The sequence below is a fragment of the Numida meleagris genome, chromosome 2, assembly GCF_002078875.1.
Source record: "Numida meleagris isolate 19003 breed g44 Domestic line chromosome 2, NumMel1.0, whole genome shotgun sequence".
In the NCBI taxonomy this organism is placed as follows: domain Eukaryota; kingdom Metazoa; phylum Chordata; class Aves; order Galliformes; family Numididae; genus Numida; species Numida meleagris.
This window is the reverse complement of record NC_034410.1, coordinates 133,314,268-133,327,226: the sequence shown is the minus strand read 5'-3', so window position 1 is coordinate 133,327,226 and position 12,959 is coordinate 133,314,268. Positions and strand designations below refer to the sequence as shown.

The 12,959-nt window shown below is 39.5% G+C and overlaps 1 protein-coding gene across 5 annotated transcripts in view; it reads left to right on the top strand.

The window, feature by feature from the left end:
* TRPS1 (transcriptional repressor GATA binding 1) overlaps positions 1-12,959 on the top strand; it is a 212,907-nt gene that overhangs the window by 45,967 nt on the left and 153,981 nt on the right. For 4 of the 5 annotated variants that reach the window (XM_021385769.1, XM_021385768.1, XM_021385771.1 and 1 more), the window contains exon 4: positions 7,709-8,838. In XM_021385769.1, the coding sequence (XP_021241444.1) occupies positions 7,709-8,838 (1,130 nt within the window). The remainder of the gene's footprint in view (positions 1-7,708; positions 8,839-12,959) is intronic. The other variant, XM_021385772.1, reaches the window with a different exon arrangement.

Sequence of the window (12,959 nt, the reverse complement as noted above, 5' to 3'; positions counted from 1 at the left end):
AGAAACGCTTGCATTCAGGTGAGGGTTTCTGATGGCTTATCCCAAGGGGGAAGTGTATTCCTGAAGCCGTGAGTAAAGGCATACTGCAGTGCTCAGCATTTCTTATGTATGACTCCAGACAGCTTCACATTTTGCACTGCCTCTGAGAGCTTCCTGCTCAGTGTGGCCCTGCTTCTCAAGCCTGTTGCCACGTTTCCCTCCTCTGACGCTCAGTCTGAGAGTACTGAGAAGTAGGTTTTATACCCAGCTCTCTCATTTTGATTGTTTCATGATTTTAGATACTTGCATGCATGTGCCTTATAAGACATGAGAAATTTCAGAAAAGCTGTGGATTGTTAAAAGTTATCCAAAAATTTCCTGAATGTGTTCCTGAGAGCCCTGAAAAAAGAAAAAAAAAGTATGTTACATTAGCTAATTGCTATCCCATTGACTAATAAGAGACTGGTGGCAGATTTTTTCTTTTAAAATTCTAGATATCTGATATTGTAAGTGTTGTCCTATACTACTCAGCCTGATCCTGTGTCCTATATGACTGGGTAACATTTTTTCTAGGATTTTTATAGCTACTGAGAGAACTTCTGGATGTCCACATTCCAGGCTGCTCAGAATCCTACAAAGTGGCAGAAATGTTAGTGCATGGAATATAAAGTTCATTATATTGTCTTATTTATAAATATGTGGTGAGCTTCATGTGCCTACACAAAGTTATTCATATGTGATTTTTAGTGTTCTGGAGTTTAATATATCAAATCCAGCATCTTTTCCATTCTCATGTTAGAAGCATGTGACTGGTAATATAGCTTATAATTAAAGTCTGGCATAACTAGGATTGAGATGAATGAGAACCAGTGGTTTTATTGCTAATAATTTCTGTTTTTTATCCTCTGCCCTTACTTACTCAATTGAATGTGAAGCTGTCAAGGTAAGACTACGAAAGCTAGAGGTACAGCTGTAATCAACGCCACTTCTCATGTTCAAAGTTTTCTCTGCCTTTATAATGGGTTTGACAGGGTCATAGAGATGTTGTGAGAATCCAAACGGAGGACATTAAGTAAGTGCAGCATTCACTTATTAGTAACAAAGTAATCCTTCAAGTTCAGTTTTGTCTTCAAATGGACTTTCTTTATGATATCACAGGTACATAGCTATTTGAAGTGAGTAAATTTCTGGGAAAATCGCTTTTCTCACATGCATAAAGAAATAGATGCAAGTTTTATCTTGTTGGTCTTGTTGACTTTAGCTGAATTGTCCATGAAACTGGAGTTAGATCTAAACAAACTGACCAATTATTGTTCTGTATCACGTCTTAATTTCTTGGAATAGTCTTGCAGGCAGTGCTAGAATAGGCCATAGCACTGAGGACTCTCTCTGGAGAAGTCTTGACTGTTGTACCTGCAAATGTGCATACCTGTTTGAGTCTCCTTTCTGGGTCATGATAGGCTTGGAGACTGCCTTGCACCTTGACTTACACCTCCTAAACCCAAGAGTCAGTGAGCTTAACTCACACACATGTGATTTAAGAAATGCTGACAGGTGGAGAAATAGGTGGTGGTAAAGCAAATGTATGTACATTCATATGTATGTGCTTGTGTGTATTCACTAGCTCTGTGACAGAGATGTGCTTCTTTCATTTGGAAGTAGTCTGCCTTCAAACGAGCATTCAGATGGGCAGTGTCCTTGGAGAAACTGATGCAATGTATAATCACAGCCTTCAAAACAAAGTTGTGTGTGTATTAATATTGCTTTTTGTGCCAGGGATATCTGGTAGTGCTAAAGACTGGTTAAGGAAGAAAGTTGGTGAGACTAGTAATAGTCATAGAGATATGTAGATATACAAGCTGCTAAAGTAGCTCACAGAAATGAGAGCTAAAAAAATTAAAGTTGATGGGAAAAAAGTGAAGTAGCTAGGTTTTCTTCTGGTATAAATCAGTGTAAGTTTGCCTCCAAGTTTGAGAGGCAGTGTGAGTTTACAGTAGCCAGGGAACTGTCTTGTACTTCTATCTATTCAGACAGAGAATGGAAAAGGTGGTGGTTTCTTTTAGTTGCTAGTTACTTGTCTGCTAGCTCTAGTTAGTAAATTGAAGTCTTGATTTAGTGTTCCTTACATACTGTTTTTATACATCTGGTCTCCTGACTTTAAGTCCTGTTACTGTTCTTATACACTCTTTGTTGCAAAAAAATCCTGATCTGCAACTTTTAAAATTCAGTATCAAAAAGCCATGGCTTTAATGGCATCAGAATAAATATTGAGAAGGAAATGCTCATTTTAAATGAAGTGTAGAATGGCTTAGGTTGAAAGGGACCTTAAAGATCATCTAGTTCCAACCTCCCTGCTATGGGCTGGGCTGCCACCCACCCGATCAGGTTGTCCAGGGCCCCATCCAGCCTGGCCTTGAATGCCTCCAGGGATGGGGCATCCACAGCTTCTCTGGGCAGCCTGTGCCAATGCCTCACCGCCCTCTGGGTAAAAAATTACTTCCAAACATCTAACCTTACTTTAAAGCCATTCCTCCTTGTCCTGTTGCTGTCAGACTGTCTAAAAATGTTGTCCCCCCACTGCTCACATGTTCCCTTGGATACTGGCAGGCTGCAGTGACGTTTCCTCAGAGCCTTCTTTTCTCCAGGCTGAACAAGCCCAACTCCCTCAACTTTTCATTAGAAGAGGGATGCTCCAGTACTGTGATCATCTTCTGGACCTGCTCCAACAGCGCCTCATCCTTCTGGTGCTGGGGTCCCCTGGCCTAGACACAGTACTCCTGTTGGAGCCTCATGAGGCCAGAATATAGGGCAGCAATCACCTCCCTTGAATGTGACCCAATACTATGCTTTCTTGTTTTGGTAAATAGGAATAGCCCAGAAAGCTGGAAGTTTGTCCCAAGTCTTTGCCTCGCTTACACAACATAGTCCTATCTACAGATAAATTAATCACAGTATGGTAAATAGTTTTATGAGTGGATGTACTCTGAAGATTATCCTAGTTTTACATGCAGAGAGAGAGAATGAGAGCGAGCGAGTTCTCCATGTTGGAGGTTAGAGAGCTGGGTGGTGTTACACAAACTTGCATGAAAGCCAGGAATCTGTTCTGGCCTGCATAACATGAAGAACTTCATAAATGTGGGATGGTTAAAATGTTCTGGATGCTGTATTGCACAAAGCAAATGCATAAACAAGAACATTAGAAAATATTTTAGGATTAGAAGATTAAGAATAATTGGCACGGGCAGACTGGATGGCTCAGGAGGTTGGTAAGGGATCTTGAGCCTTTCACCTCCTCATTAACCAAAGAGGTAACCAAGGTAATCAAAAAAGTTGATTTGTTATCATTTGATGCTCCAATGCAGATGGTTGCTCTAGTTTCTAATTGGCATTTGCAGCAGATACCAGGGGTCAAAGACAGCTTTTCCTGTGCAAGTCTTGTGGTTGAATCTCCTGTGTGGATATAGGCCACTAGTTTTCTAGTTTCTCCTGGTGAAATTTTCTTCATAAAGCATGTTTACAGGAGCTGACCAGTGTTGTCTTGGTATTTTTTATTTTATTTTCTGTAAACAGAAAAATATTTTTAAACTCCCTTGCCATAATAAAATTCAGGACTCAACTTCAAAAAGGAGGTAGGAAGAATAGAGAGGGTAGCATTTGAAACAAGGTCAGATTAAATATAAAGCAACTTTTTAAAAAAAATGGCAAAAGTGAAAATGTTTTTCTGTGCCCAAAGCCATCAATTCCATGAAATCATTGTTTTTGGTCTGTGTAATTAAGGCAATACAGACATATCTGTTGGAAATGTATAATGCAATCATACTGTTGTTGAAGTACTTGCCAACATGTTGTAGAAAGTATGTTTTAAAAATTCTCAATTATTATGTTATCTTTTCTTTCTGGCTTTTTTTAGAAATATGCGTGGTATGTGAGGAGATAGCTTAATTGTATTAACACACAAACTTCAATCCTTGTGGTAAATTTAGTCTTCTAGACTTTTGGAATTCTATGGTTTTCCATGTTAATGTATGAATTTAACAGGAGTTTTGAGTTTCAGGGAGTGCTTTTGTGAAATATATTTCAGTTTAATTCCCAACTGAGACACGACCTTGAAGAGCAATTTTGGAAGAATATCAGTGCAACCATCTCGAACATGATAATGGAAAACCTGTTCTAAATAGCCCTTTTTGTCTGTATGACATGATAATGCCTACTATATTCCCATAATTGGGATCCTACAGGTGTAAGTGATAATCTCAAGATCTCACAAGAAAGTGACAGTGAAGGAAAGAACTAACCAGGTGTCCCCTGCCCATACAGATACTTTGTATCTTACAGTGTATGAGATTCCCTCTAAAATCCAAATTATGACTTTTCTTCTGTGCTTACTGAAGAAACTGTTGATTGAGAGGTGTTCTTACATTTCCAGTGCAAGTTCTACCTGCGCTTGTGACTCTCAAAACTACGTGAGCTGGCACTTTGGATTCCACTGCTAGAGTAGGATTGCAAAGTTTTAGTATTGCTTTTGTCTGGTTTCTTCTGAAACCAACTGATCTCTTCTGAGAAGTGTCCACTCAAAAAAACAGAATTGTGAGGGCAAAGCAGGTGACTGGATTTTACTGGAATTGGAATAAAATATGGGAATGAGTAGTAGATGCAGTCATTTCTGATATCACACACAAATGTGGATATTGATTTATAAAGTAAATAAATCTGTATTTCCTTTCCCCCTTTGTCTTTCTCTTTTATTTTTCCTCCTTCTGGGGAAGATCAGAGTGAGCAGGAGGTCAAGGATAGCTCCAGTTACATACCCAGTGAAGGAGTTTGGTGCCCGTACTCATGTAACTGAAAAAACTGAAAGTCAAGCCAAGCCTTGAGCCGAATGCATGAATCCAAACAGTTGTGCAAAAGTGTAGGCTTCATCCAAATTTGGCTGGCTAAAAGCTGAGGTGGCTTCAGTTTATGCTGTCACTACCAAGCGGTATTCCCAGCCTCTTTGCATGGGAGCCAGTTTCTTTTCTTCTTTTTACCTGATGACCCCCAAGGAGACTTTAAGTAGGTTTTGTTATGCATGAAAAATGTATTTTGAGTATAATAACATTAAGATGACCCTGTGTTGCCTTTCACGTGCATGCTCTTCTCCTAGGACACGTTATTTTGAATTGTGGCAGGGTAGTCACAGAAATGCCAACCCAATTAGTGGTAGTCAGTTACATTCTAGTGCTGTGAAAAATGTGTTGTCCTCCCCTCTGCCTCCATTGCAACGGGTAAACCCAAATAGTATGTGAGTGCTTTGTTCAGTTTTATCCTCTTCTGGTGAAGAGAAGTATGTATTAGCAAAGGACACAGATTTCCTTTGTAGGCCACTAAGCAGGATTACCAGAATGCCATGATTTACAGTCTATTGTACAAAATGCGGTGCTGATAATATTTTTTTTCCAGCATTCATAAATAAAAGTAATTAGCAATGAGCAGCAGCGGGGATTATTGTCACTCATGATTTCCAGCTAATGTGTACTGAGTATCTGCAAAATACTTTTTGTTGTCTGTAGGTTCTGTGAATGGACAGCTAAGAGTAATGAATGTATTTACTCATTAGCACCACTTAAGGTAAAGCATTTTAGCCAGTTTTCTATGCGTGCATCGAACAGACATACGTAACTAATTAAATGAGCAAAACCAGATCACCTTGCAACTAAAGCAGTCACACAGAGAACTGCTGTTATTTTCTGTTTACCATAATTCCATCAATGCGTTCTTTAAGTTGTCTTTCAACGACTTTGAGACTTTGAACACTGAAACAGTGCAGCGGATGGAGACCTCAGGTGCCGGACAACTATGGAGCAATCCCACTGTTGTCAGTGGATCAGGCTCAGTATGGTTTTGTCTCTAGCTCTTTTTAGACATAAAATGAATAAAACAAGATATCCTCTGCAGTGCAAATGTTCCAAAGAACATTTTCAAAATCAAATTTGTGACTTGGTATCAGAAGTTGGAGTCCCAGTTTAAGTGAAAATATTGCAGTCACATTCTAGCTTTTGGGTTCTCCAGCTCACCATTGCCTATTAAGATATGTTTCCTAAACAAACAGAAAGCAATTTTCAGTTTATTTAAGAAAAAGCTTTAACCAACATATGGGAATTGTGCTTTCTTTAAAAAAAAAAAAGAATCAGAGGCTGCATAGCAGCTCATTATACCACAGTTTAGCAACTCACTGACTCACCATTCTGGTGTTCAGTTCTGATGGGATATAAAGAATAGTGTCTTATTTTCTGAGCTAAAAGGCATTTATACTATATGTGTTTAAAAATGTTTACATTTCATGCTCTGTATGTCTGAGTCTTTCCGTATGGCGTGATACTGAATGAGCAGTGATCACATGCTTTCCTTGTGGCACAGCTGCTGAGGATGGGAAGAAAAATAACTACACTATTTGCTTAATGCATCACAACTGAATCCTGCAGAACCTTTGTGGAAATTTTATAGAAATTTTATATTGCCTTTAAGGCATCTCTTGAGTAGAAGAGTTAAGACTGTGGTACGTGGAAGCTTCCAGCTGTATGCTTGGTAGAGCAGTGTAGACTGGCTGATGGCAAAGGAGTAGTTGGCTGTGGATTTTGGGTGTGAAGAAGAATAACTTTCTGGATGCTGCGCACTGTTGGCTGTTCCGGAATATAAGTAGAGCAGTGGTGATACTGGCCAGGAGATTGTTTTTTGGCCTCCAAACCAGTTGTATGGGAGCAACAAATCTCCCCTGATGTCACAGGGCAGGTGTGGTGCACTCCTGGGAAGGGCAGGCCTGCCTGCTCTGAGAACATGTGGCACAGCACTGTAAACTCTGCAAGCCTTGCTTCCTTCCTGCAGACCATTTAGCTCAGAGATCATGAGAGTAGTTAAGTAGACCTATCTTATTTTTTAGTTAGTGATGTCATAGACTTGGGTGTGGTAAGTGTTTTCTTTGCCACATGCCATTTTTCTAATGTAGCTTTTCCATCCTTGTTTAACTAAATTGGACTCTGTGTATGAGAAGATTTCCTTGGAGAATGTCTGCGCTGAGTAATCTTTGAGAAAACCACCTTTCATTTCAGACATCAGTCGCTATAGCTTTGTTAAGAGGCATGCTGGCAGATACAGGATACTCTTACAGAAATGTTTTTTAGAAGGATTGGTCATGCTCTGACCCAAACAGAATGACTTCACTCTTTTAAATTCAATTTTTGTTGTGCTCATGTTTAGAATTCAATTCTCTCAGGCATTTAAGCATGAATGTCATAAAAGCATGTAAGTGCACTGAAGAAAAAAGGCTGAGGGCTCATACTTTTGTTCCACACATGATAGAAACTCTCAGGTAAACCTTCTGTAAAGAGTACAGGGATCTGGGAACTGGCTGTTGCATCTTTGGTCAATAACATGACTTAGTGACGTAGTGAAGAAAGTCTCCTTTGCTTGGAGAAGTCTGAGTTCATATCATGTTGCAGATTTGTGCCCCAGTTTCTCCAAATGTTTAGTACTCATGTGGAATTCAGCTGTGCGAAAAGTGATCTTCATCAACAAATGCTAAATACACAAGAGTATGATATTACGGTAGTGCAAGCACACAAATGCAAATGATGGTGTCCTTATTTAATTTATAGGCTTATGAATTTATTGCTCTCTCTTTCTTTTTTTTTTTTTTTGCTTCATTGCTCTATATCTACAGCAGAGCTAACATGACCTTATTCTTCATTCACAGGTTACTTTAGGTGGAACCTTTATTGGAATTGGGCGGAAAACTCCAGATTGCCAAGGCAACACCAAGTACTTCCGCTGCAAATTCTGCAATTTCACCTACATGGGCAACTCGTCCACTGAACTAGAGCAACACTTCCTACAGACTCACCCAAACAAAATGAAAGCAGCCCTTCCCTCCTCTGATTCTGGTAAAGCTTCAGAGAAAAACTCCAATAAATCCAGTCCTACTCTTCGACCGTGTGATTCTGGAGACTTGGGGAAGTGGCAAGACAGAATCACTGTAAAAGCAGGAGATGATACACCAGTTGGATATTCGGTGCCCATCAAGCCAATAGATTCCTCTAGACAAAATGGTACCGATACAACCAGTTACTACTGGTGTAAATTTTGCAGTTTCAGCTGTGAGTCGTCCAGCTCATTGAAACTATTAGAACATTACAGCAAACAGCATGGGGGAAACCAGTCAGGAAGCCATCACCCAGATATGAATGATAAGCTTTCTAGGGGATCTGTCATTAACCAGAATGATCTAGCCAAAAATACAGATGGGGAGTTAGTGACAAAGACAGAAAAGGGTGCGAGTGTGGCAAAAAAGAAAGACTTGACTAGCAAAGGAGCAGAGGACAGCATGGTGACAAGCTACAACTGTCAGTTCTGTGACTTTAGGTACTCAAAGAGCCATGGCCCAGATGTAATAGTGGTGGGCCCACTTCTCCGTCATTATCAGCAGCTACACAACATTCATAAGTGTACCATTAAGCACTGTCAGTTCTGTCCCCGAGGCCTCTGCAGCCCAGAAAAGCACCTTGGAGAAATTACTTATCCATTTGCTTGCAGAAAAAGTAATTGTTCCCACTGTGCTCTCTTGCTTTTGCACCTGTCTCCAGGGGTGACAGGAAGCTCTAGAGTCAAACACCAGTGCCATCAATGCTCATTCTCCACTCCTGACGTAGATGTTCTCCTGCTTCACTATGAGAATGCACACGAAGCCCAAGCGTCTGATGTCAAACCTGAAACAAATACCCTGCAAGGCGCAGATGGGCCGCTGACTCTCAAAGAGAACAAAGAACACTCATGTACCAAATGTGACTTTACCACCCAGGTGGAAGAAGAGATTTCCCGACACTACAGGTACAGTGAAGTTTAAAGTGATTATTAATAGGAACCAAGCGCACAGCCCTCCTAATTCCTTAATTAAATGTCACTGATCCCCGAAACTGAGGAAGCTGGAAATGAAAATAGGAATGTGCATAGATATAAATCTTTATAGCCAGGGTCCAATCCAACATCCACTTTGTTTTGGAAAAACTTCAGCTCAGTCTGTGGCTTTAATTATACATGCAAACCTGCGCAATGAAGAGGGAGATTTGGATTTGTGTATAGATGTTGAAGTTCCAGCATATTTGAGGTTTGGTCAACTATTTTCCACCCAGAATCTGTTAGGTACTATTTTATTTCAGGCTTTTTACCAGAAAGCTGGCATCTTCATTCATTAAGGGAACACAAATGGCTTTACTTTCCAAGATAGACTGTGAATCCTTTCATGCTTCGTAACAGTGCTTCAATGTACTACCTTTTTGTAGTATTTTCCATTCCCAAGTCCAGCAATGCAATAATGAATTTAAGAGCATTCCACTGCTGTTTTGGTGTTAGTTTCACACTGGGAGCAGACGCTCTTTTGTCTGTTGATGTCATCCTCCAAGATCCTTTTGCAGATGCTTATTTTTGTATTGCTGGTTTACAGTGTCATTCTATCTATTTTAAATGCTAATGTTCCTATTTGGAGGTGGATGCAGCCAGTCTCCTGACTCAGTCTGACACAGTGTCATGATGGCAGCCAACTCCCTGCTAAACTTCTTGGGCCAGTTCCTGTGCTGTTGTAAACTGGCAGTCCAGTTTGTATCAGAGGAGGAGCTGGCTCCCAGACTTTTTAAAAAGCAGCAGTGCTGCTGCAAAAGCGGTGTTAAATATTAGAAAATCCTGCTGAATATGTTAATAGTTAAGGCTAATGCGTCAACAACAACGGAAAGCGCAGTATCTATCTCATCTAAAAGATCTTTGCATGGAAGCCAGCTAGAATGAAGACAAAAGAAGATGCGTTTTCAAAGCTAAAGCTTTGTTAAAAGCTCAAGAAACTGTGCCATGTTTAATAGATTCCAAGACATCCAAAATTAACAAAGGCAGACTGGGGCATGATACTTTAATAGAGATTAAAGCTGGGGGCATCCAAATGTTGCCCAACAGAGGGCTGCATTGGCAGTGTATCAGGAGTCTATTTTAAAAAAAAAAAAAAAAAAAAAAAAAAAGCAGATTCCTCATCTTTAATTTGGTGCTAGGGCCCACAGAGGATTCAGGTCCCAGCATGCAGTGCCCCATTTTTGATCCAAGTGGGCCTCAGGGATGTTGTGCGGATTAATTAGTTAATGTTTGTAAACTGCTTTGAAGATGAAAAGTGGTATCTAAGTTCCAAACATTATTATAGCAGCTTTGAGCTGTGCTGTAGAACTCCATAGGCAGCACTTTGTCCGCTGTTGGGGCATGGCATGATCTTTTTTTAGTGGTTAAATAACTGAAAGATTGAAATGGCTCTTCGACTGAAAAACATTTTTTATTTTGCTGCAGCTGCTAATTTAAGTTTTAATGAGCACACCTAGTTACAATCCTTTTTTCCCAAGGAAAGGAGAAATCATGACTTTGAAAACTGTAAGGCTGATACCCTATAGCAGCAGCTTCCCATCCTGAGTACTCTGCACCAGCTCCAGCAGTTGTCAATGGAAAGTGCTATGTGATGAGCAATTTTGAAAGTCAAGAAATATATTCAAGCATTTGAATCTCATCTTACTTGTCTAGAATTAGCTTATTCTCTTTAAAAACCTCTTGAACAATGTAGTTTTAGGCCTTCAGTGTACCACGTTATTAAGTGCTCTGAGGATGTTGCATAGTCAAAGTAAAGCACAAAATCCCCACAACTGCCAACTTCCTTCCCTTTTCCCTAACCTGCCCTCCCATCTCCTTTTTAATTTAAGTTTGGTTTCATTTCAGCCTGTACTGCTGCTCTTTTTTTCCCCCTGTTCTTCACCAAAGTTAGGTCAGTTTTTGGTAGATACTCTAATGGCAAATACCCAGTAGATTTTATTGCTTTTCTATGCCTCATTTTTCATAGTTTTTAATATGCCACACTAAAGCACAGAGAGACTTCTAAGGCATTATGGCTTCTATTTTTAGTAATATTTTTTTCCTTTTCTGACATATTACTGATGCACATTTCCGTTCCCTTTTTGTATTTTATGAAATAAGGATACAGATTTTAAACTGAATAATTTACATAAGGTGTGTAAACTTATGTGACGAGGAGTTACGTGACATACACAGAACTGGTCTTCTCTGTGGCTTCATCAGAGCTTATCCCAAAAAAAATGTTAGGCCACACCATTATGTATTTTTTTGGTTCATGTTCTTTTGTTGTTTTTTTTTTTTTTTTTTGAGACATACACATGAACAGGATACATAATTGCTTTGCTTTTTTAATTGGGTTTCCTTTTGGCTATACTTACACAATTTCACTGTGTTTGTTGGTTTAATATTTTTCTACGTCCTAAGATTATTCCTGTGCATGTATTTGCAACAGTTAGAACTGCAGCAGTTAGAACTTGCAAAAGTGGTTCTTTCCATTTTTTACTGCCAGAATGTATACTAACATTTAGTGCTCATTCAATATTTTCTTGACATGATTATTTGAGAGCTGTTCACTTAAATTTGAAGTTAATGAATCACATTGCACTTGAGTTTACTGGTATTTAAACCTCACTAAAATGTGCTTACTCAAACAAATCCCCAGAAGGTTTACTGGCCTACATTTTATACTGATTCTGCTACCACTCATTTTCCATTACTTCTCTGAGGTATCAGGTATTCTGTGTGTTCATTGTGAAGTTTAGGGTTTTTTTTTTGTTTGTTTTGTTTTGTTTTCAAAACTGTCTGCTATTCTGATGAGCTAAAAGATGCCAGTGTACGTAACTTAGATAAAAATCATATTGACTATTTGGGGAAATTTTGTAAGATAGCTTACAGATTATTTTCCGCAAAATTTGGGAATTTTGCTCCAAAATAATTATTTTCTAATTTTTATTTTTTTCTTAAAATTGAAAAGTCTTCTTGGAGAAGGTTTTTTCTTAAAGTTGAGGATTTTGATTTAATGTGGGAAAATGGTACAGTTTCTCATTTTTGCAAAAAATATTTTTTTTTCCATGAAAATCCTTACTGTCAAAAAAGTCTGACAGAAAACACTTGATCAGTGCTAGTGGTAGTCACAAATGCTGTACTGAAAAGTGCTCTAAACTTCTTTAAAAAAAGGAGTCTGGTGACTGTTATCCATTAAAGAACAGGAAAATATGAAAACAAGTTGACTTGCAAGTGAGATACGGGCTTGAGAGTAGACTCATTTTTCTAATAAATAGAAATTATTTTTGCAAATGGAAATGATTGCAGTTTTATAGGGCTGTTAGGTAAAACTATACGGCTCTTTCAGAGGTAGATGAAGGCCTGGGGGTGTGGGTTAGGCCACGCTGAAGCATGCATGCCCCAGTGCCAGGGATGTGTGCTGAGGACAGCGGCATAGGGCTGCTGTTGCCCTGGCACCAACAGGCAGCAGAAGCTGGGGAAGGGTCTGGGATGTGCAGGCTGTGGAAATGTGGAACTGTTAGGCTCCACGGAGCAGGTAGCCAAGGGCAAATGTGTGAACTGAGGCCCAGCAGCTCCTGCTTTCTGGCAGTGCAGGAGCCTTCACTTGTGGAACTGCAGCAGCAGCTGTGAATACCTTTTCCGTCCTCCTGACACCTTAATTCTCTGCTCTGAACTTGTTTCCTCTTGCCAGTAGCGTTTGCTCTCCTTTCATCTCAGCCTTGCTTTCCACTCTGCTCGTTCTCCTTCCCTTCTGTCCCTCCACTGAGTTTCCTTTCTTGCTTTGTGCTCTCTTCATCTGAGTATTTTCCTGTCCCCACCAGTCTGAGTGCAGCACACATCCCGGAAGCAGACTTTCTTACAAGCCCATTTATTTGCAAGACATGCTCACAATTATTATATTCATAATGAAATTCAAAATGTGCAAAGAAATTAAAGTGATATGACTGTCATACCCTCATCCAGAATATTTTGTATGCTCTAGAGCATAGGAATGTCTTTGTATCTTCAGGTAATTAAAAAAAAAATTGTTTTGTAGAGGATGGTGTTTTGTAATATTTCAGACTAGTTGT